Here is a 25,702-nt window from a genome sequence, read left to right as displayed (position 1 = left end):
TAGGAGGCCTCGCAGTAGGTGAATACCTTCCATCTTAAAATGATTGTATGCAAGCCATTAGTTTAGTCCCTTTAGATTTATTACTGGCCTTATCTTTTCTCCCCTGTGCACTAGGAACATATTGCTGAGGAACCCTGCTCCTCCTTTCGCATCATGCTCTATCGCAGTCTTGTCGGCCAGTTTGTGTAGTTCGCTTTGCAATAGCGTTAACTCTTCTCGTGGCATGTGTATCGGTTGAGGCTCTACCATCTGTACTGGATCACTGGCAAATTCTAGCTGTAATCCTGCTACTGCTCGGAGCACCGATGCATTGTTCGACAAGACTCGCCATTCGCGCAAAAATCTGAGGGCCCCCTCCCACATGCAACGCATGCTTGCTCACTGTACTCACCCCCTGCAGCACTCGGCCGTATGTAGGAGGCTCTTTCTCTACGACCTCTGGGAAATCGTGCTCTGGCCGGGAAGAATGTGCCTTGTTGAATCCCCTCCCAATATTGGGCCTGAGGCCCCTGGGGTCTGCAGTGAAAGCTGCAGCGACTGTACGCCCAACCCCGATGATGTCCGGTCCCAGCAAAAACTCGCCCTGGGAATATCTTCCTGATAGAACTCTGGGCCTTCTCCAACACAGAGTAAGTTTGACAAACTGCACCATCTTTTTTGCAAAGGCTTTGCCAAGGAGTAGTCCTTTAGCTGCCTCTCCTGCCTCATATGAGGCCGGGTCACAGAGCTTACTGTCTATCTTTAATAACACTCCTCTCCGACTCTCCGAGGAGAGGGAGCAGTTGGCATTACCTAGGAGGCATACTGCGCATTGCACCCTTTTACCCAGCACCTGGGCATCCACTGGTGTTCCTGTATCTTTGGCCTTCTCTGACAAATCCATTATTTTGGCCAGAGGCCCAGCCAGGTCCAGGAGTTTATCCTGACACCCTCTGCAGGCGCGGTCCATGCCCTTCCTATAATCTCTGGCCATTTGGTTATGAATGTGACCATCTTCGGATCAAAGTCCAGTGTTTTCACTAATTCGCTAGGTAGCTGTTACGCTCACCTGGCTCCCACAGGGGCGTCGATCTGAACTGGACAGCTGTGGTCTCCACCAATGTGACGCGTAGTGCCGAGATGACGGACTGGACTGGCCCACTTAGCTTTGTTTGATTGGCCCGTAGGAATATTCTTCTGCAAATGGAGAAAGGGAATTAACCACCCGTGGAGTTGAGCGTTAACCCCCCCCCCCACTCCCGCTGTTCTCCCCACTGATCACCTTTGATGTCCCCTCTTATAGTCTCACCTGATGGTTTGGAAAGATGGGCTCTCCATCCTGCATTGAGCGCAGGGGCGCGTAGATTACCAGTTGCTTCACTGGCTCGAAGGAATTGGTGAGTTCCAGAACAATATTGACTCTGAGATTCCCGGCAAGACACTGTAAGTATGTAGTTCGTAAGAGTTAAAATGTCTGACTTTCACTCTTGTCCGATTCCTTGCAGGTTGCAGCTTGACCCTAGCGAAGAGTTCGTGGCAACCGGTAATATTCAGGTAAGGATTTGTATTATCTAACACAGTTCGATAAAATTATGTCAATATGTAACCTGTTACTTTCTCCCTTAATCAGGCGCTGAGAGAAAGTATGAAGTCTCGGGGAATAATGCCTCCGGCAGTAAAATCAGGTAAGTCTATTGTGGTGAGGAGGTTTCCCCTGGTTTGTCTCTTTGTTTCACCTTACTGTCCTTTTGTTTCCCCCCAGAGGCGTAGGGGTTCAGCGAGGATGTGGTGGAAGCTGCGCCGACCCGTGAAGAGGAATAGTACCCCCGGTGGTAAAATCAGGTAAGTTTATGGGGGGTAACTAATATTGCCTCTGTGTATTCCCTTGGCACACCTTACTCTCCTTGTCTTCCCCTTAGGTGCCGGAGTGCGGCGGGAACATGCAGAAGGATGCGGTAGAATGTGAAGATGCTGCGAAGGCCGGTGAGGTCAGCGCAGCGCTGCAGCAGGCGAGGCGACGCGCATGAAATAACTTCTTTCTTCCAGCTCGAAGGCGCGATGGATCGGGAATTCAGGTAAGGATCAAAGGTATTGCTCTTGTTCTAACCTTTCTTCCTTCTTTCTCCCTTTTTCTAGGAGCTCCAGGCTCGAGGCGGGCGTGGCAGAAGACTGGATGCAGACTTGCAGGCATGGTGAACGTTATGCTGCTGGGTGCAGAATAACGCGAAGTGTGTGCTGCTCTTCGGGCGTGGTTTAAATAGCCTCCAAAGTAGTCCCAGGTAAGTATTCCTCCCCAGTCCCACCCGAGTAAAAAAATAGTCCCTAGGTAAAGTAGTCCCTTCCAAGCCTCTTTTGGCTTGGATTGGAGCTCTTGCAGCATGGTCTGCATCAGGTGAGTTTGCAGCATGGTCTGCATCAGGTACGTTTTAATCTATGAGCCTGGTGCCTATGGCGCCAGGACTGACTCTCCATATGAACCTGGCGCCATAGGGGCCAGGACTGCACCCAAATAGCCCTTAGCAGGGGTTGTTGGGCTTGCTTAGAATAACTTGATGCCTGCTTCCGGGGTTGCTGGACTTGGTCTGGGTCCCTGGGGGTAGGCATCATGACAGCACTCCCCCCCAAGTTCCCTCCTAAAGTCGTTCTTCCCTGTGGTTTCGGTTTGTCTGGGAAATTTCTGTGGAATTTTTTCACCAATCGGGGTGCATGAACGTGGTCACTAGGTTCCCATGACCTTTCCTGTGGTCCGTAACCTTTCCAGTCGATTAAATAAAAAAGTTTTGACTTTATCAGCTTGGAGTCCAGGATGTTCTTAACTTCAAATTCGGGTTCCCCGTCTACAAGTATGGGGTCTGGTGGCTTGGTTAGTCTTGTCCCTGGTTGCACTGGCTTCAAAAGTGACACATGAAAGACGGGGTGAATTTGCATATTACCAGGTAAGTCCAACTTGACAGCCACCGGGTTGATAATGGCCTTAATAGAGTAAGGTCCCAAATATCTGGGGTTAAAGGTCCGTGTTCCCTTTAGAGGTATATGTTTTGTGGCTAACCATACTCGGTCCCCTATCTGGTATTGTGGAGTATCACTTCTATGCCAATCAGCATCCTTCTTGTATTTTTATTTCGCCTTTTTTAAATGTGCAGTTGCTTCCTTAAAGGCTTGTGTAATCGTAGCGTGCGGATGGTCCACTGCGGGCATTAGTGTTGGGGTGAGTCAAGGTCTGAGGTTCGAGGATGGTGCCCATATAAGGTATAAAAGGGGCTTTGTCCAGTTCCAGAATGTACTGAATTATTGTATGCATATTCGGCGATCCAAAGAATGTCTTTCCAATTACTGTCAGTCTGATGTAACATACAACGCAGGTATTGTTTGAGAGTCTGGTTGGTCCTCTCCGTTTGACCATCGGTTTGGGGGTGGTGACTGGTTGATAACCTCACATCGATTTGCGCCAATTGACAACATTTTTTCCAAAAATGTGAAATGAATTGACTGCCCCGGTCAGAGACCAATACGGATGGAAATCCGTGTATGCGAACAATGTTTTCGAAGAACTCCTTGGCCAGGATTGAAGCTGAAGGTAATCCCTTTAAAGGAATAAAGTGGGCCATCTTGGAAAAAAGATCCACAGTAACTAGAATGGTGTTAAATCCATTGCATGGGGGTGGATCAGTAATAAAGTCTAATGATAAGGTGTGCCATGGTGTAGGCGGAATGTCTAAAGGTTGTAAGAGTCCAGCTGGTTTTTTCTTTTGACTTTTGTTTTGGGCGCAAATGCCACAAGACATCACAAATGATTTAATATCCTTTCGCCAGGTGGGCCACCAGAATTGTCTCTTAATCTTAGCTTCAGTTTTTGCAATACCTGGGTGCCCCTCCATTAGGGTATCATGATAACGGGAAATGACTAGCTCTTGTAGTTCCTTATGTGGCAGAAATAGCCGCCCTTGGTAATAAGGCAGGTCATTGGTGACAGAGTAGTCTGGGCCGTTCTTTACCCTGTCCTGCAGGGCTGTAGGATCAATGAGTTGTTGGATCTTTACCTGAATGTCCTCTAGTGTCTGTAGAGTAGTCATGCCAAGAATCCTTTGTTCGGAAAATTATAGGTACTGGTTCTGGGTTCACTTCTGCCTCTCCCATCCCTATTCGGGATAAGGCGTCTGCTTTACCATTCTTACAACCTGGTTGATAGGTTATCACGAAATCAAACTCAGCAAAGAACAATGCCCATTGGAGTTGGCGTGACAATTGTGCCTTGGCTGTCTTTAAATACTGTAAGTCCTGGTGATCGGTGATCACAGTAATGGTATGCCTGGCACCGAGAAGATAGTGCCGCCAAGCTTTGAAGGCGGATTTAATGGCTAATATCTCCTTGTCGGTAACCGCATAGTTTAACTCAGGTGCCGAGAACTTTCTGGACCAAAATGCTACCGGGTGAAGCTGGCCAGTTTCAGGGTCCTTTTGAGACAGGACAGCTCCCATGGCTAGACTGGATGCATCAGTTTCCACTATGTATGGAAGTTCAGGGCGCGGATGCTTTAATACAGGTGCAGACGTGAATTTCGCTTTCAGCTCTTGGAAGGCATTTTCAGCTTCTTCAGTCCACTTAAAGCGTTTTTTTTTTTTTTCGCAAGAGTGCTGTGATGGGATGTACAACATGTGAAACATGTGAAAAATCTGGGATGAATCTGCGGTAGAAATTGGCAAAGCCGAGCATGCTTTGTACTCCTTTAACTGAACTTGGTGATGGCCACTTAAGGATTGCGTCCACCTTTCGTGAGTCCATCCGGACTCCTCTTGGGGTCAGGATAAACCCAAGGAATTCAACTTCTGTGGCATGAAAAACACATTTTTCCAGTTTTGCATATAGTTTGTGCTGGCGCAATTTCTCAAGGACTGCTCGGACGTGCTTCACATGGTCAGATTCTGAAGAGGAGTATACTAGAATATCATCGATATCTACGACAACACAAACGTCAATGAGTTCACGAAGGACATTGTTCATGAAGTATTGGAAGGCTGCTGGTGCATTGCACAACCCAAAAGGCATCACCTGGTATTCGAATAACCCATACTTAGTGCGAAAAGCAGTCTTCCATTCGTCGCCCTCTTTTACACGTACCAGATGGTATGCCCCCCGGAGATCTAACTTAGTGTATATGCAAGCGTCCGTCACTTGGTCTAGTAGTTCAGGGATCAGAGGCAATGGATATCGGTTCTTAACAGTTATATGGGTCAATGCGCGGTAGTCTACGCACGTTCTGAGGTCACCTTCCTTTTTGGGCACGAAGAACAAAGCTGAAGATGCAGGGGACTTGGATGGCCGAATGAAGCCATTAGCAAGGTACTGGTCTAAGTATTGTCGTAGGTGAAGGTTCTCAGGTTCAGTAAGGGCGTAGATCCTGCTACAAGGGGGTTGTGCACCGGGTATGAGATCGATTTGACAATCGTATGATCTGTGAGGTGGTAAGGTGTTTGCCTGTTCTTTTTGGAAGACGTCCTGGAATTCTTGGTATTCTGGAGGTACTTGCACGACTGCTGTGGCTACTGTGGCCAGGCCTGCGTTCAGATTTTTCTTTGGGTAACAGGTTTGTGCACAATACGGGACGATTATTCTTTTCTCTCGCCAATCAATACAAGGATTATGTGTTTCCAACCAAGGTATCCCCAGTATTATTTGGAACTGTGGGGCTTTGATTAGATCAAACACAATAGTCTCTCGATGCCCATCCTGACCCAATAGTGTCATCTCTGCGGTGGAATGAGTTACAGGCCCAGAGGCAATTTCAGTTCCATCGACTGTGGAGGTGTTTTTTCGGCAGAGAGGTAGATTCACCCTGGAAGCCAATCCGTAGTCCACATAGTTTCCTATGGCCCCGCTATCAATGTATGCCCTTACTGCGTGCATACGCGATGGCTGCCTTGGATCTACGAGGACCATTGGTATGATGAAATGCGAGGTCTGAGTATCCTTCTTCAAGCTCGGCAAGCGGACCTCTACGCTTGTCGGGCGTGGTCGTTACCCGAGTCTGACTCCATATGGCTTTTATCAGCAGCTCCTACCACCTTCTTGGGCGGTTTTACAGGGCAATCCCGTAGAAAATGCCCAGAAGTTCCACAATATAGACACAATTGCATTTGCCGTCTCCTTTCTCTTTCCTTCTGGGTTAAGGGTCCTTCAACCCCTCCGATTTGCATGGGTTCTGAAGCATCTGCTCCTTTGGGGTTAGCGTGGGTTTTGACCAACACCCGATTCTCAAACTTGGCTCGATCAGCCTTTCTATTCTGAAGTCTGATCTAACTGGACCACTAAGTCTATATATTCAGCGCAGTCTTGAGGTGGGTTCACGACTTGAGCCAAGACATCCTTGAGCTCCTCGAAGCCCTCGATGAAATAACGTGATTCGTTTTACCTCAGGCCATCCAGTTTCCACTATCAACCTATTAAAGGTCGCGATGTAGGATAGAAGGTCCTGGTTATCCTGTCGTAGGGACAAAAGTTTGTTACCCAGGGCCTGTCCTTGGGAGTGCCGGGCAAATAGTCTTTCCATGCTCATTTGAAAGCCCTGAAAATCCTGAAGAATTGGGTCATCCTGAGTAACTAGTGGAATTGACCAATCACCTGCACTGCCGCTGAGATATGACAATACAAAGGCTACCTTGGCTTGATCGTTTGGGAAGGCTCCAGGTCTGCATAAAAAGTGCAAGCGGCATTGGTTCATAAACACGGCAAACCTTTTGGGATCTCCGGCAAAGCGTTCGGGCGGAGCTAATGGAATATTTCCTGGTAGGTTTATTTGCACAGGGTTACTCTATGACACAGGAGCTGGATTTCCCCCGGGACCTGGTAGTGGTGCTTGTCCAGCCGGGCTTTGCAGTAGTTGCCTAGCAAGGTCATCGGTTCGGTCCTTTGACAAAATCAGTTCTTTCCTAAGGGCATTGGTTTCTTGACTGGCGGAATGCACTTCAGCCCTCAGTTCCCCTAGTAATTGGGACAATTGGTCAGTTTCTGAGGTATCTATAACGCCTGGGTGGGAATTTGCGGGTAGGCTTCGCGTTCTGTTACGCTCACCTGGCTCCCACAGGGGCATCGATCTGAACTGGACAGCTGCGGTCACCACCAATGTGACGCATAGTGCTGCGATGACGTACTAGACTGGCCCACCTAGCTTTATTTGCTTGGCCCGTAGGAATATTCTTCTGCAAATGCAGAAAGGGAATTAACCACCCGTGGAGTTGAGCGTTAACGCCCCCACTCTCGCTGTTCTCCCCACTGATCACCTTTGATGTCCCCTCTTATAGTCTCACCTGATGGTTTGGAAAGATGAGCTTTCCATCCTGCATTGAGCGCAGGGGCACGTAGATAACCAGTTGCTTCACTGGCTCGAAGGAAATGGTGAGTTCCAGAACAATATTGACTCTGAGATTCCCGTCCCGGCAAGACGCTGTAAGTATGTAGTTCGTAAGAGTTGAAATGTCTGACTTTCACTTTTGTCCGATTCCTTGCAGGTTGCAGCTTAACCCTAGCAAAGAGTTCCTTGTGGCAACCGGTAATATTCAGGTAAGGATTTGTATTATCCAACACATTTCGATAAAATTATGTCAATATGTAACCTGTTGCTTTCTCCCTTATTCAGAGTCAAAAGTGCTGCGATTCTGACACTCGTAAGATGACCACTATGTATCAACCACCACAAGTAGTCAGAATCAACATGTCTGTGTTCCTTCAACAGGTGCATACAATTTTTCTTTCTTAGTTCACATAAACTAGGACACTCAGCCAATATGTGTCTTAAAGTCTCTCTCTGAGTTGAAACGTGGCAAAACCTACATATATTATCAGTTTGTACAATTATTGCCCCCTATATTATCCACCCCTGGGGTAGGGGGTCTATCGTGGCATTTTGCTGACTTCAAAAAGAAGGTCTTCTTTAGTTTGGTGACAGGGTCTTCCACTCCTTGGGGAAGAGCGTTTACCCTTCGCACCTTGCTCGGGTGGGGGTCAAAGAGGTTAGCCTCTTCTGCGCCAATTTACACCCCTTCTGCTCAACCCCCTCTTGGGGTGTCCAGCTGACGTCCCTTCTCCAGGGCTATCTGCCCGTCTTTTTCTAGAGGCTAGATGCTCTCTCTGTTCAGCCAATAAGGCTTCTAGCATGTCCAGCCTTTGTGCAATGGGTTGTACCCCTTGAGAGATTGCTTGAGCTCAGTTTCTTGCTGATTCCCCTTCACTCCACTCTGGGGAAGTTGACTGAGATCCCCTAGGACCTTCATAAGGAGCCATGAGTGTTTATGGATGGCAGGACCACCTTCCGGACAGTCAGCGTGGAATCAAGGCTCAACAGCAGAGCAAATGTCTATTGACAGTATTCTGTGTCTTCCGTCTGATATTTGTAATGAATCGCTTTTTTTTTGCTTTAGATATCTTGTTGAGATCCTTTTACTGCTTTCTTCGCAGTGCGTCGAGTCGCGCTGCTCGAGAAATCAGACCATGAGGAGGCTGGGAAGTCTAGAAAGCCTCCTGCTCTCCTGGGTCCTATTGTCTGCTGCGTTTGCCGGCGCAACCGTGGCCGGGATCTGAGTGAGACGTTAGGAGCGGGGCCAAGTGCCTAATACGAGCGCGTTCACTCGTGGCTCCGGTCCCGACTCTCAGGTATTCTTTCAAATCTTTTATCAATCCTTTCTAAAAGAAATGTATATGCACGCGCGCGTGTAAACTCGAGGCCCGTCCCCCCCAACCTCTGTAACGCTAGCGCGTTCCAAAATAAAACGTAGAGATGCGCTCTACGATATTGATAATAAACAATCAATGTTTTATGTAAATATATGAAAACTAACAAAGAAGAATACTACATAAACCAATTCGACCAATACTACAAGAAATATGAAGTCACATCTCAATGCAGCAAAAAGAAAGAGGAAGAAGAAGGGACCTAGGACATAGGGCTCTGATACCACAGACAGGCACCTGATAGGTGGAAGAGAAGAGCCTCCGGACTACTAGAGACTAAAGGCTCTTGGGGCTCGTAGTGCCAGTGGAAAGATTTTTTCTTGAACTTTTAAACCTTGGATTTACCTTTTCCTCTGAGTTCTGGAGTAAAACAGAAAAATACTGAGTTAAACAATTCAATGTTTTGAAGTGCTGATGTTGCAGCAATAAAGAAAGAAAAGCATAATACTCGCCTCCTGTCTTGACATAGAATCCATGTATAATTTTCAATTCTGTTTAAGCTTGTTTACTATTTTTTCCATGAAAAGAGCCAATCCTAGAGCTCATCAAGGATGCCACCATAAATGGTACTTTATGTTTGTAGGGGTGAAATTGCAATATGCACCTGGCTTGCCCTATATACATAATCTTCAATAGCTGGCTTTCAGGTGCAGCCTTTTAATCAACTTTAGGGACACAGCAGAGCTATACTCATGGGATGAGTAAGCCAATTGTCTTCAGTCACCCCAAACTCAAACTAGTAGTAGCTATGAAATAAGTAATGTAGTCAAAACAAGCGGGGGCCAGGGACGTCATTTCACCAAAATGCCAGGGATAGCGGAAGTGACATCAAACAACCCTTGACCCCCTGATGACATGATATGATATGATATGGCATTTGTAACGCGCCTATACACAGGTGTTTCAAAGCGCGACAAGGCGGGGGGGGAAACAAGGGGAAGACAGACAACGATCCTACTAGGCCAGGTATCATTCAGACAAGTGCAGGGGTAGGGGAAAGGAAAAAGTGCAAGGGGAAGGGGAGGGGGAGTGCAGTACAAGTAAGTAGAATAAAAATAAATAAATAAATAGGGCCAGCTGGTGGCAAGTGCAAGGTAGGTGCAGGCAAGTGCTGGGAAGGGGGGGCTGTAGGGATACAGAGACAGTCCCGCAGTGCAGGGGATGCGATGCCAGGGAGGCAGTGCAAGTGGAGAGTGGCTGGGCCCAGGACCGAGGTCGGTGAGAGTAGCCCAGTTGCAGATTCAGTGCAATTTCAGTGTAGAATTTAGCAGGGGAGAGGGACAGAGAAGGCAGAGGCAAAGAGGAAGGTTTTGAGGTGCTTCCGGAACCGGAGATGGTTCTCCTCAAGTTTCAGGGAGGCAGGAAGGCTGTTCCAGAGTCAGGAAGTGATGTCATTTTACCCCAACCCAAGCGATATCGCGTGAAACGATGGAACAGGACCTTTCACCTGTTGTCAAAATAGGAAGTGGCATCACATAGCATTGTACACTATGAAAAATATGGTTACGATATCACTATAATGTGATGTACATTTCATACAAGAATGGATCGCCATATGTATTATTTATTTTATTTTATTTATTTTAGTATTTATAGAGCGCACTACAGCCCAGAGGCAACAAGGCGATATAAGGAGATTTAAAGAAGGCTTGCTTGAGGGTTGCAATAAGCGGCCCCAGAAGGTACACTTAAGTAGATTCAGTTAGATCTAGTTACACGGTTACAGATGATACATAGTGATAGTTACATTTGGTTACTCATATTCTTGTCTAGGTAGCAAGTGGCAAAACAGAAAGTGTCCTATACATGGTGATACAGTGGTAGTGTCATGATCTCTGCTTCCAAAAGGTCAGGGTTTTCCCAACTCCCTTGGAAGCAGATCCATAACCCAGGTTCCGAGTGCCAACCAGTCCCAATTGGGACCTTTTGGACCCAGTCCTGGCGCCAGTGGCACCAGGCTCATAAATATGCCCAGCCCCAGCGCTGGAAGCGCCGGGCTCATAATGCTTGGGTGGACTTACCTTCAGCAGACCATGCTGCTTACTTGCCTGCCAGTTGAGCCTCTGATCCTCTTCTGTTTGGAACTACTTTTCCTGTTGGGTGGGGCTGGAGCCACTCCCTAGATTCAGAACACTGGAACTCTTCTGGAAGGCAGGAACTCTTTTCTTACCAGGAACTCTTTTCTTACTTAGGCGTGGCTGTGGAAGGAGACACCTAAGCACTACAGGAGGCTATTTAAACCACACCCGGTGGATGAATCTTGCTTTGCGTTATTCTGCAACCTCTGCAGCAGAACGCTCATCGTGTCTTCTGCATCCGGTCCTGGGCCTAAGGAAAAAGGCTTACCATCCTGAATCCAGTCTTCAGCAACACCTATAAAGACAAGAAAGAACAGGTTAGCATTCCGGCATCTGAAAGGCAAAGGCTTACCATCCTGAATCCAGTCTTCAGCAACACCTATAAAGACAAGAAAGAACAGGTTAGCATTCCGGCATCTGAAAGGCAAAAGCTTACCTACTCTTCGTGCGCTCCGGAGGTCTTCACTCTGCATTCCGGCATCTGAAAGACAAAAGCTTACCAACTCTTCGCACGCTCCGGAGGCCTTCGGCGCTGCATCCCGCATCTGAAAGACAAAACAAGGTGCGTTTAAATACATTGGGGAACTTTAATACTCACGTGCCATTACTCCTTTCCACATCTAACCCAGTGGGTATTCCGGCACCCTGCAGCCGCTCCGAACTCGTACCTGCAAAATAAAAAGACAGTTAGAGCGCATCGTGAAGCAGGCAACAAGCGCTTACTTATGTGCTTCCAGGCGCTTCTATTCATCACACGGGCTCCATCTTCAACTCACTTCAGCCCGTCATCCGCCATCGCCGGAACCCTGCAAAACAAGAGACATCATTACTAAAGACTTTAAAGACATTTGAATGACTCGAAACTTACCGTTCGTGCCGTAAACGACGGACAGCAGTCCTCTGAAGTCAAGAGACCTGCGCTACCTATCCAGTGAAGAAACTGGTTACAGCACCCTGCCCCGAGGCAGATGGAGAGCTCGGCATTCACTTACCTAAGGTGAGAGCGTTAACCTTTGGGGGTCTACAGGAGAGGAGAAGAGGAAAGAGATAGGGACACCCCAATAACCCCAGTTCATTAACCCCATATTTTCTATCTGCAGACATCTTACTCTACACGTCAGGCATACAGTGCACAGAGGTCCAGCCCAAAGAGCCAACCGGGTGCTACACATCACCTTTGAAGATACGGTAGTCGCCCAGTCAAGACCGGCGCCTCTGCGAGAATCAGGTGAGCGTTACGGGTAGTGCATACCTGGAGTAAAGGGCTTTTTATACCAAGAGCTGGGTTTTTAAGGCCATGCGGAAGGCTGTGTGAGAATCAATTGATCTAATCTGAGCTGCGAGGTTGTTCCATAGTGGGGAAGCTGGTGCCTCCTGCATGCACTCTGCACATGTGCGGGACAGAGATGCGGTTAGCATAGGCTGCCCTTGAAGGTCTGGTGACTGTTTGTGAATATGTATTGTTAAGATCAGTGTGTATAGGCCCATATTACCCAATTACTGTGAATGCAAGAAGACGTCCATGACCAAATGATAATGATGTGTTATTATATAGCACTTACGCTTAAGCGCTTCATATAGAAAAAATATACACCAAATATCACCCAACCTGTGTTGGTACTCATTTATCGACTTCAGAAGGATGAAAGGCTGAGTTGAGGTATTTAAGAACAGACTAAATCAGTGACTCACCCCATGAAGTGTGCCTGAAATAAACCTTTAATGAGTCCAGCAATTATTGTATAGAGTTCCAGAAAGACACACTATTTGGTATTCCTATTATTTCCTATTTAGGGTCAGTGCCGAAAGTGTTAGACCTGTGGCACTCCTGTTCTTATTGTTCTTCTTTTTTTAAGGGGCATGAACAAGAAAGCCAGCCACTCCAGAAGTAAAAATCCACATGGTGCTGGCCACAGCCCAGTAGGTTGCGACCTCTGGCGACACCTAAATGACGTCCCTGGCGGGATCGACCCTAACCCCCTCCCCTCTGCCCAAGAGAGCATGCAACATGGCACACACTTCCCAAGGGTCTGTATTAGCGCTGCAGGAGGGACAAGCATGCAAATAAGCAGCATATCTCCCAAACAACAACATGTGCAGTCCACCCCCTGCACATGAGTCCAGAAGGGCCATAGCAGGCAGAAGCATATGACAGGCCAACATGGTGGGCCAACAAACCTGTAGCAACAATTGTGTGAGTGTCACACACAGGTCAAGACAACCAGGCTGTTGGACGGACATTGTAAGAAAACATATGCCCCACAGAGAAAAGATTGAGGGTTGACCGAAGTACAAGGGACCACACTCTAATCCTGATCCTCATGAACCAGCTACTGACCGTACCATCACACAATAACAGGGACAGCACCGCAAATGTATTGGAATATGCAGGGGCAGCAGGCACCAGAAATACAAATGGCCAGAAGGATGCAGGCACCTAGGTAAGTACATTCATCCAGCATCATGTCACCACCAGCAACAAATCCTCCTGAATGCTGCCTCCCTCAACACCAGATTACATTCAGAAGTTGCCCCATTTCTTGGTTGAACGAATGGCACCTTGGCGCAAGGTACACAACAGTAGATATCTAACAGTTGGACTTTCATAGCCTTATGGGGCTTGTACTGTTGCTACTGTGAGAAACATGAAGGTGTCTCTCCCACTAGTCCCCGGAGATCTGTCGTCCAGGTGGTCAGGACACGGCCCTCACTATTGGATTCAGTTCCTGGGGGTGGACCAATGGGGGAGGATCAAATGGTTGAGGGGTCTTCGGGGAGTCGAAGTGGGACACCTAGGGCAAAGAGAAATTGCCCAAAGTACAAGAGCACCAGAAAATGTTTGTTTATCCGTTTGTTTCTTTGAATCAGCCAACCTTCTAAGGCAAGAGACTTTTGCAAGAAGGAGACTTAGGCTTTGAAGTTTTTTGATATAGTTGAACTTAACTATGAACCCCGTGCTGATGAAGCCAAGGAGTGTGCTGTGCTCGAGAATCCCGCCTTGTCCTGTGCTTCAAACGTGGGGAAGGGAGACCCAGCCATACCATCCTGACTTTTCATTTTTTAAACACTTGTTTCTTTTCTGGTGAACATTTTCGCACAATCTTTTTGGTAATTTAGCAGTAAGCAATAGGCAAAAGTTATTTTTTTAGTATGGGCCATTTATATTTGACAAAACGCCACTAGGACTGCCTTAATATTATTTGATGGCTGTAGCTTGCTCCCATCTTAGATTTATGTTTAGATTAAGTGTTTATCTCACCCATTATAAAGTTCAATAAACACCCTTGAACTGTGAACACTTGTGTCTGTCTTCACGGTTGCCACCATGAGTTCCTTACATATGGTACAAGAAGTGGGATGTGACTCAATTGAAACAAATTAGAGAACCATACAATTTCAAAAACGTAGTCATCGAGCTTCTAGCCCTTCTGTTGCCACAAAAGAATTTCGATATTTGTAGCAGTAGGGAAGCTATCATTCCGCCTGGGAAAAGAGGAATGATTCCTACCGATTTGGTTCTGATACCCACTCCAGGGTGTTGCATCAGGTTAGCCCCAAATTCTGGCCTAGCATGCAAGTTTTTATAGACGTTTTAGCAGGCGTCATCGACCCCCACCTTTAAGGAGACGTAAAGGTTCTCTTACAGAATCGTCCCATTTGAGGTACATTGTGGGGATAAAATTGCTCATGGAATTTTAGAAAAAGGCACTATTTCCTCACTTCCAAGAAAGCGAACCAGATAAAACGTCAAAAGGTGCATAAGGCTTTGGAGAAGCTGATAAACTTTCTGACATTGAAGGCATGAAGGGGGAGGAGCCCACCATCTGTCCTGATCTAGATTTCACCCAGCGAAACAATCCTGCTCTCGCTGAGGCCTTTCTACAGGCTATTCCGGAAGGAGAATGTATAGGGAAAGTGAGGCCCTTTTTCTTTTTAAAGCAGGGATTACTGAATAGGAGGGAATCGTCGACCGAAGGGTTAATAAAGTTGCAGTTGGTGATCCCCAGGACCCACCAAAAGGTTGTACTGGAAATCGCACACTCACATCTTACCGGGGTTCACTTAGGACAAACGAAAACCCAAGCACACATCAGTGGGAAGTTTTACTGGCCAGACATCCACGTCAATATAAGGACCTTTATCCAGACGTGTGAAATATGTCAAAAAACCAGCCCACACATGCCCTTGCCTGCCCCTTTTGAATCCCTTACCAATCATACGAGTCCCTTTCTCAAGAAATGGAATGGACATTATTGGGCCTCTAGAAACATACAGATTAGGCAACAAGTATGTCTTAGTAATTGTTGATTATGCCACTAGATAACCCAAAGCATTCCCAATGCGAAATAATACCACACAGCAAATCCTTAAACACCTCCTACTGTATTTTTCCAGAGTCGGCTTTTCCAAGGAAATATTGACCGATCAAGGTTCAAATTTTATGACTAATCTCATGGCAGAGGTCAAAGAGCTACTCCATATTACCACCTTACAAACTTCTGTGTACCACCACAAACCAATGGTTTGGTAGAAAGATACAATAAAACCTTAAAATTAATCCTGCAGAAACTAGCAGTTAAAGACAAGAAGGACTGGGACCGAATGATCCTGTTGGCACTATTTGCAGTGAAGAAAACCCCACATGCCTTTACAGGATTTTCCCCTTTTGAATTAGTTTATGACCGAGAGCCCAGAGATGTCCTGGATATGCGCCAGGAAACCTGGGAGGAATAAGAAGAGGCACCCATTCTCATCTCGCAAACCGCTAGCCGAATGTGAGAACATATGAGACTTGTCTGAGATCTAGTCAACACTCATATGGAAAGGCCCAAAGTCAACAGAAATCCAACTACGATAAGAAAGTAAGCTTAAGATTGTTTTCTATCGGACAAAAAGTATTGGTCTAATTACCCACCTCAGAAAACAAGCTTGTTTCTAAGTGGCATGGGCCCTATGAAATAGTAGCCCAACCGGACGAAAGCAGAAGGTCCATTTATATCATGTGAATCTCCTAAAGGAGTGGAAGGAGAACCTGTTAGCCACCCATGCCAAAGTACTATCTTGTTTGGTTCCAGAAGATATAGACAACTTTGAACTAATTTCTCCTGAGCTGTCTACCCAAAAACAAGAAGATCTAAAAGCTGTAATCGCATCCTTCCCTGATGTATTCTCAGACAAACCAGGAAGAATCAAAGGCACTTACCACTATATTAGAAAACCTAAGGGCAAAGTGGACTCCCGTAGGCCCGTAAACAGATAGTGGTTGAGGAAGCAAACAGAATGCTACAAGCTAATATCATCGAGCCCTCATTGCGCCCAGGGTCCTCCCCTATCGTGTTGGTAAAGAAACCTGACCGTTCCTGGAGGTTCTGTATAGAGTTCCGTCAAGTCAACGCGATATCCAATTTCAATGCCTATCCCATGCCACATATTGATGACCTAATTGATCAACTAGGAGCAGCCACCTTTCTAGCCACCCTAGAATTAACAAAAGGGTACTGGCAGTACCAGTGTATGGGCCAGATAAAGAAATGACAGCATTTTCAACACCCTTAGGACTGTTTCAATTAAAAGTCCTCCCTTTTGGCTTGCACAGCGCACCAACCACTTTCCAACACCTAATGGATAAAATCTTACGCCCCTATCCCGACTTCTGCGGAGCTTACATTGACGATATCCTCATTCATAGTAAAACCTGGGAAGACCACCTTTTTCACCTTCACAATATTGTGAGAGTCCTCAGACAAGCCTGCCTAACTGCTAATCCATCTAAATGCAGATTGACACAATCAACAGTAAAATATCTTTTATTTTTTTGTTATCGGGAATGGGAACATCCAGCCCCAACATGAGAAAGTGAGAGCCATCCTAGACACACCTACACCCAAAACTAAAAGGGATTTGAAAGCCTTTCTAGGGTTAATAGGATATTACCGTAGGTTTATCCCTAATTTTTCATACAAAACAGCAAGGCTGACCAATAAACTTAAGAACGCCGAACCCCAAAAACTTTACTGGTCTGAAGAGGATGGCATATGTTATAATATCTTAAAGCAAACTCTGTGCCAAAACACAATCCTGAAGGAAGTAGACTTTGCAAAGACTTTATATTGCAGACGGATGCCTCCCTTACTGGGTTAGGAGCAGTCCTATATGAAGTCTGCGATGGATTAGAACATCCCATTCTGTTGAGACGCGGTATCCCCTTCCGTGTAACACCTTTTCCCCATACTACCCTGTAAGATATTTAGAAGCTCTATCAACCCGTCCACCTTTTCCCACACAAACCCTTTCTTACACTGTAACAGACAATGGACTAACACCAGAGCCGTTTACCTGACATGTCCCAATTCACAGGTCAGCAGAGGGCCTCATTAGGACCCAGGCGGTAAGGGGTTTACGGCGGCGTAAACAGCGCCGACCCTTACCGCCTGATTCCGAGGTCCCTTAGCGCCATGGAGGATTTAACACCTGCTTTTAGCAGGTGTTAAAATCCATGGCGCTAAGGGACCTTGTTGTTAATTACGCCACCGTAATTTACGGTGGCGTAATTAACGCCTTCCCCACTTCTATTATGCCCTATGGGGCAAAAATGGGAATGGGGAAGGGTAAATGGGTTAATGGGGACTTACCGCCCCGCCAACCTCGGAATGGGGCGGTAAGTCCGCCAACCACCATGGCGTAAACATAGTTTACGCCATGGTGGTAAAGGTACAACCCAGGCGGTAACTTACCGCCTGGGTCGTAATGAGGCCCAGAGTCATACAATTGACAATAATCACGCACACCTGACGGCCCTTTACCTTCCCCACACAGATCATGAAAGCACACTTCGAGCAAGGCCAAACGTATGAAGAGACAGCTACACCAAACAAGCAGTTCCAACGGAGAAGAAAGGCGGTGAGACCTGGAAGAACGACAAAGGGGGAATCGCCCCTTGCCCTTTTCAACTCAGACCTGCAAAGCCTCCAAAAGGGAAATCATAAGACCAGGAGCTACAGCTGGCGTGTGAAGCAGCAGATGTCAATGGTACACGGTGGGGGCCTCCCGCTTTGATAACGCAGGCAGAGAGGCAAGCTGGCTACCATGGTACTATCCTTGACTCAAGAGAACAAAGAAGCCAACGGGTTCAGCACAGCCGGTGAGTCGGAGGAAGCTGATAGTAAACCAAATTGTATTGAGCTCAAGGTTGCAAGTGGCAACATTCTTGAACGCAAGGAATCCGAAAGACAAAGAACTTGCGTTTGTGTTTGAACGTTAGGTAAAGCCCAATTGAAGTCCAGGTGCAGAGGGGTCCGGCGCCACGTGGGCGCTCATTCGAAAGGCTCTGACTGGGTCCTATTCTTTGAAACTACAAGAACCAGAAGCCCTAGGAAGGGGTGGCATGAGGCGTTAGAGCGGTCCTATAAGGGTTATGTTGAATCCCTTATACAATGGAAAGTATCTGACCCGTGGCCAGAGGAAAGCTAGGGAAAGGGAACCCTGCTTTCAGATAAGATTGTGAACTGTGGAATAAGGTAAGTGTGAACTCAACAGAGGGATGCTGAAAGAAAGCTAGGAGAAGGAAAGCCCTGCTGTCAGATGAAAATGAGCAGTACATGACCTGTGTTAGAAATACATGAACTGTCTTAAAGAAAGGCCATAGTTATCCCGGCGCAGGGAGGACCAAACTTCAAGGAGGATCCGAGCCCGGCGCAGGGAGATCCTAGGGCAAAGAGCAATTGCCCAAAGTGCAAGAGCACCAGAGAACTTTTGTTTATCCATTTCTTTCTTTGAATCAGCCAACCTTCTAAGGAAAGAGACTTTTGCAAGAAGGAGACTTAGCCTCTGAAGGTTTTTGATATAGTTGAACTGAACTGTGAACCTTGTGCTGACAAGGACAAGGAGTGCGCTGTGCTCGAGAGTCCCACTTTGTCCCGTGCTTCAAACCTCGGCAAGGGAGACCCAGCCATACCATCCTGACTTTTCATTTTGTGAACCCTTCTTTCTTTTCATTATCCCACACTCTTTTTTGTAATTTAGCAGTAAGGAATTGGCAATAGTTTTTTTTTAGTTTAGGCCCTTTTTTATTTGACAAGACGCCACTTGAACTACTTTATTATTATTTGATTGTCGTAGCTTGCTCCCATCTTGGATTTAGGTTTCGATTATGCGTATATCTCACCCTTTATAAAGTTCAATAAACACCCTTGAACTGTGATCACTTGTTTCTGTCTTTACAGTTGCCACCATGAGTTCCTTACACTACATATGAAATGAAGCCTAAGAAATGACTGAAATGATGCACACAGGAAGAAGACCATGACAGCATTAGGTTGCTGCTGAAAACATTGAGATCTTTGGAGATAGCAACTATCACCCCTTCAAATCCTCCTGCGGATCAGTGTGTCAGAAGTGTAACTAGATGACATAATGTTCGGAAATGGACACCACTACAAATGCATGACAGGTGGAGATATATATTAAGACCCAAGCACTGCCCTGACAAAGCCACAAAGAGAACATTGCTACACGATGCTGCTCAATATCCAGCTTAGGGCTACAGTGGCAGTTTCTGAGAATTATACCACACAGCCTAAGTGCAAGGATGACAATACTGTTGTGCAGCATAGACCTGTCCTGTATAATGGATGTCCAGGAACCAATCTGTAAGAGTGCCTATATGTAGACAGGAACTATTACCTGCAAGGAGTATCTGTGTGTAGACATCCCAGAGCAACTAAAAACAGCCAACATATGGCATTTCACACAATGCATGCCTGTGTATCTCACTTGTCTTTTCAGCCCCACCACAGGAAGAGAAACATGCACCAGTGAAAGTGACACGCCATATTTACTACCCTACAAACAAAAGACAAACCTACCCCTCCAACATCCCAGTACACACACCCTGGCAACAAAGTCCTATTCCACCCCTAGTCCTAGTAGCCCAAGTCTTAGTATCCCATCCCCTCCCTTACCCAGTACTCCTAATGCAACCAACCAGTTGTTTCCCAATAGCCCCACACATGTTATGGCCCTCCTTTGTAACCTGCACAGAACAAGGGGGGGTTGAGAGTATCAGCCCTAGCAGAACAGCAATGTGGGCTCTGAGACATCAAGTTTGGTGGTGTGGTGTTGGTGGTTGATTGTGTAGTATCCTCCAGCAACTGCATCTGCTTTGAGGCCAACATACACTCCATCCACGTAAAGATCCCAGAGAGAATACATAATGCCTGGACCATGTTTTCTCCTTTCTCCAATGTGCACTGGGCCTGAACGGTAATGGCTGCTGTGGTCTCTGCCTGTAGAAGGCAGAATGGGTTTAAGTACCACCCACTCGTGCCATTTGGAGGCTTGCCAGGACCTCTACGTGCCTTGTGATCAATTGCACTGCACGTATACCAGGATATTGTCCAGTTTGAAAATATATGGATCTAATGGTGCTGGGCCTTGAAGAACTGGTCCTCCAAAAGGTTCTGCCACTGGTGCTTAGTGGAGATAGCATTTATGTAGGGGGCGAGATTCTCATGTGTGTCTCCTTAGTCAACATCAATGTCAGTAGTGCACTAATGTTGATTAGGGAGAGACTCACAGGGGTCAGCAGTGTCACACACTTGACTGTGTTCCTCCTCTCTCTCCATCTCCTCCTCTGCCAAATTGCAAATGGGAACCGAGTTGGGCATAGAAGGTCGCCAAACTCTTCTGATATGGGAACTGCTGCTTGTGCTGCAGGAGGTGTTGCAAGCAAGGAGGATCCAAGGGCAACACTTTTGCTGCCTGATTTGCTGCTGGCAGAGAACTAAACTTACGCTTATGGTCTGTGTCAAAACCACAGTGGTGGAGTGAGCAGTGGCCGTGGTGGCAATGGCTGATACGGCTGTGACAGAGGGGGTGGTCACAGTGGCCATGCTGGAAGACTCATTGGTGAGGACACTGTGGTGATGCATCTTAGCTTGGCTACTTGTCCCCTCCTCCTCAAATAAATTGGTCTGTGGATCTCCTGTTTGACAAGCATACTACAGACAGCTGTTGAAAACAGAATTAGAAGTGTGACAGGGGAAGATACCATTTGGCTCCATAGATATGGAAAGTGTGTGTATATTTGATAAACTCGGATTTAAATCAGTCGAGAATGCAAACCCTTTTGAATCAAGTATAATGGAGTCAAAAGGCTTTGCAAATAATGAAGCATTCAATTACATGGTTAAAACTGCTGCACCGGCACCATTCTTTAAAGGAGCACAGTTACTGCCAAAAATATAGTCAAGTGATACTGATAAAGGGTGCTTCATACTACAACTGCTAATAAGCATGACTGCAAAGTTTTCTCATGTAGTCTTAGGCCCTCATTACGAGTTTGCCAGTTCGGGAAAATTGCCGGTGAAAGTGGCGGTAACACCGTGAGCAGCACTTTTTGTGGACCGGCAAACTTGTAATGAGGGCCTTAGTCTTGGGTGGTATCTAGGAGGGCCTGGCTTCACACAGTCTGGCACTGTACTAATTAGGGAAGACCAACCCCTCCCAGAGACCTCATGGTAATATTCCACTCACTGCATTGAAACTAATAAAAAGAAATAGGTATGAGGACGAGTCATTTTATGGGAGAGGGCGATCACGGATTGCAACTGTAAGGCGCCGGCACATGTTTGTGTTCTTCTTGTCTATGTTTTCCTGCAGTCCTGTTAACAAAGATTTGATTCATTAACCTTCCTTTAAAGCCAGTACAGCTGCTGATTTCCGATACAGGTAATCCTTGTATCGTGGGTGTGAGATACTAACAGGTCAGTCACACCACAAGAGCAGTCCTTGAGCAATGCAAGGTGGCCCCTACAGGGTCACTGGGGATACTCATTGATCAGATGGTGGTCTGCCTTGTTGGTGTGAAAATATGCAGACACCCTGGCCTCCTCTTGTGATTGATTTCTTGCCATGTGGCTGTTGCAGAACAGCCCCCTCTATACGCGGGTTGGCTCTGTGTGGCAATGTGGATTGGGCACCCGTTCATTCTGGAAGTTCTTAGTGAGCATTGCGCATTACAACACTGCTAGGCCTGTTGGTATGGGGCTGTGCCTTATTCTGCAATATGGCCATGGGAGAAGTTATATGTTCTGTAGCAGTTACCACAACCATTAGTTACATGACTTTCTCCCTAGATATTTTGACTTTCAGACATTGAAACACAGCTCGGCATGGCATGCTGCATTGGGCACAGTTGACTTCTAAGATTGCTGATGCCACAATGTCCTACACATGTGGCATGTGGGATGTAATTACATCGGCCTGTATGATGGCTAACTTGAGTTTGGAAGGATGTCGTACACCTATGTGTAAAGTTGGTATGAGACCCATCAGACCAGCACATATTGTAACTAGACTGTTCCCAGCTGTCTTTTCCTCTTCCAAATTTCACATCGCTCCCCTTCCACAATGACATACATTTTCACGTATTCTCAGAAGCCCTGTAGGTTCAACAGGGGAGGAAGGATAGCTCAGGGGCAACACATTTGTCTTGGAAGCAAGACAACGCGATGCAACACTGGTTCGAATCCCAACCCTGTGCTTCGAAAAACACTTCCTGGTATCAAGGGCGTTATAAATGAACAATAAAATAAATAAATGAACTTAAACTAATATGATACAGAGCTAAAAGCTGCATTACATTCCTTTGGATGACTTAATTTCACTTTGTGACATGCTATATTTCTTTGGGCTGTTAGGTGTTGTAAGTGGAGCACAGCTAAGATTCTCTGCTGAATGAGTTCACAAATGGCATTACTACACAAGTACAGATGACACAATGTTTCATATTGCTGTGTGGCAAGGCTTTGAAAAAAAAGGATGAGGTGCCCCTTAGTTTCCAGGACCACTGTGCACAAACATAATGCCCTGTAAAAAATCCAGAGTGTCCACTATTGGTGTTGAAGTGTATTTCCAGTTTTGGCAGTCTTGTTATGGTGAGAAACCTAATAGGAAGCATCCATCGACCACAGGGCATATTGCAAATTACATAGATGAGGTGTGTGTACTCACCACAAGTTGTCAGGGATTCTGTGCTGAGCTCTGTCATCCTGATTCTCTAGGGGGATACTGAGTCCAGGATCCTGGCCGCCGTCTCATCCTATGGCTTCAGGAGAGTGGCTCCACAGTGCCCTCTCCAGTGGCTATGAACTCTGGTGCTTAGACATATGGGACTGCACCCTCCCAGCAGGTTGTTTGCAGTGTTAGTGCACCGCTTCCCCCATGCACGGGCAGTCTCCTTGTATGGACTTTGCTGCCAAATATGATCATTTTTTCCAGCCAATGTTGTTTGCTTCTGGGCCACAAACAAGCAGAGGGCCTCCTCAGTGACCTTACCACTAGGATTCCAAGTTTCTTTTCTGAGAACTTTACCTTTCTGAGGCTCAAGCCCCCCCTAGACCTCCCACAGCCACTTTTGCCACTCCTTTATTTTCAATCAATAGCTCATTACCAGAGCAGGATGGTGATGAGCTGATTTTACAAAAATGTCCACCAAGCCAGATGTCATTGTGAGGAGCAATCAAACATTTTCAGAATGTCTGTGTAGAGAGGTTCACCTGCAGTAACAGTATTTTTTTGTTTCCTCCAACAGTAATGGAATTTTAAACGTAGCTAACGCTGATTCAGCAGTTACTTCCTATTTCAATTGGCAAACTGCTTTTTCCAGCAACGGAGATGGCATCATTGACAGGTGGACATTTTCAGCAAAACTCTGCCCAGTGTTTAATGAGAGTGAAAGTCATAGTAGTAGTTCTGATAGTTTGTGAGATCACAACTGAGATCTCATTGTCATGGTAACATAAATGTTGAGGACATATAAGGAACCCATCACCATCAAATAAGTCCACTTCCTTACAAAATCTACAAATGAAGAACTTTCTTGGTCCCCTGGAAATACCATTCTTTTTATAGGAATGAAGACAGGCTTTTTCCGCAGTATGCCTCTGCACATTCAAGACCTGACTATTTGGGCTGAAAACCCACTTGGTCGGCCTATGCAACGTAACTGCATAATCCCTGAACCATTAAATAAAACAATTGTGCCCATACCTGCATTGCTTTGGCAAAAGAGTCTGGCAGACTAGTGGTTATAGGCAGGCTACAATCTACCATTTAAATGTTAAATACAACTTACCTGTATCGAACACCAATCAACCACAGGGTTGCAACTCTCAGTCTAAGATCCAGAAATATTTATTAAGCACTATACATTTGAGCACTATTAACCACTGCCCTAAATAGGATAATGTCAGCAATTTCAGCATTTGCTGCAGCTGTGTTCACAACTGCCATATCCTAAATGTTCATTATGACTAGCCAAGAACTAAAACACACTAAGAGAACGGAATTCTACACAACAGTTTTGCACAAAAATGTAATATTCTTACCCCAGGAAAATAGTCTAAATGTTTTGTTGCTGTCACTTTATCCATGCCTTTCTCGATATCCGAAATATTCAGAAAGAGCTGTGGAATAAAACACAAGGTGGTTTAACTCTTGTGCATTAATCAGGGAATCTTAAACATACACATTAATGCAGAATGTTTAAAGAGTTAATTCATACAAAATGGTGAAATGCCAACGTGAAAGCTCTTGCCATGTAATTGCTTCTGATCATTCTGAAATCTAGAAGGTGTTAGTGTGTTATATTGCAATCACAATGCCACCTTTGCTTTCCACTGAGATCCCACTTTAGTTATTATACAAGACTGACAAAGGTGCTTAAAATTAATGTCCTCTGTCTTGAAAATTGATTCCCTATCATTTATTTGATCAAATAAATTTGAGGCATAACTTTAGGAGAAAATAAACTTCCATCCAAAGTCATGCAAAAGAGTACCTATACAATTCAGTGAGTTGTTAATATGTCATATTCAAAAACATTTATAAAGCTGAGGGTATGTGTTGCTTTATCATACTGTGGTGGTGAAAGGTTTGTATTGCAATATATTCATGCACATAGTACTGCAGCCCAGAACGACCAAGGTTGCTATGCAGTTCCTTAAAGTGGTCACGTTTTAGCAGAGGTCATGTGGTAGAAGAGTTGCAAAGGTACTAAGATGGATGCCCAGGAGCATAAAGTTCTCTTTCACTTCATGGGTATGTAAAGTATTTCCCAAAAACTCAAAAATGTTAACTAGACAAAGTAGCATTCACGTAGTACACAAAAAATCAAAACACACTATTTTTGCCTCTATGCTTTACAACAGTTGATTGTAAATAGAATGTTAACGTTTGTACATCATTCTTTTTTTATGTGATCATTCATGAAAGCTTGATTTTGAATTCACCAGACATCATTTTTCGTCATTAATATCATCACTTATCCACCATAAAAACAAGTGACATAGAGAACATAACATTGTCCGTGTCCAATGAGCTTTCTACTTCATAATAGGCATACTCCCAATTAATGTATGAAGATTGATTTGGTCTGGGATTGTTATTATCTAACGATCAGGCACACGTTTAAAACATGTTCTTTTTTTCTCTACGTCACTTGCTTTTATGGTGGATACGTCTTATGCACTCACACTCCCAGGATCTCACAGGTCCGTACTCCAAGCCTCTGGCCTCTGCCACGCCCCATGCTACCTTGTTACAGCAGCAACGCTTTACCTCACCGACACTTTGGCAAATGGGCACATACTCGCAGAAGGATATGCAATAGACACGCTGTGCGGGGCGATTTCGCCCGCTTCTTCATTGGCAGCTACCATGGCGTTTATCCACGCGCCCATCAACGAGACGCCTCACCTTGGCAACAGGACACGGAACTCGCCACGTGTTACAAAGGCAACAATCATGTGACCCAACATCCTTGGCGTCCACACGCCCGTCTGCTAACCGTGTCTCTATGATGACACAGTACAGAACCCGTCATGTGTCATGTACGCAACTATCACGTGACTCAGTATCC

At 45.9% G+C, this 25,702-nt stretch overlaps 1 protein-coding gene across 2 annotated transcripts in view; it reads right to left on the bottom strand.

Annotated features, from left to right (window-relative positions):
* LOC138455244 (fatty acyl-CoA hydrolase precursor, medium chain-like) overlaps positions 1-25,702 on the bottom strand; it is an 820,182-nt gene that overhangs the window by 209,895 nt on the left and 584,585 nt on the right. For both annotated transcript variants that reach the window (XM_069607092.1, XM_069607093.1), the window contains exon 10: positions 24,171-24,248. In XM_069607092.1, coding sequence (XP_069463193.1) covers positions 24,171-24,248 — 78 coding nt within the window. The remainder of the gene's footprint in view (positions 1-24,170; positions 24,249-25,702) is intronic.

This window comes from Ambystoma mexicanum, chromosome 1p, assembly GCF_040938575.1.
Source record: "Ambystoma mexicanum isolate Mex_15411 chromosome 1p, UKY_AmexF1_1, whole genome shotgun sequence".
NCBI classification, from domain to species: domain Eukaryota; kingdom Metazoa; phylum Chordata; class Amphibia; order Caudata; family Ambystomatidae; genus Ambystoma; species Ambystoma mexicanum.
This window is presented reverse-complemented; position numbering and strand designations above follow the sequence as displayed.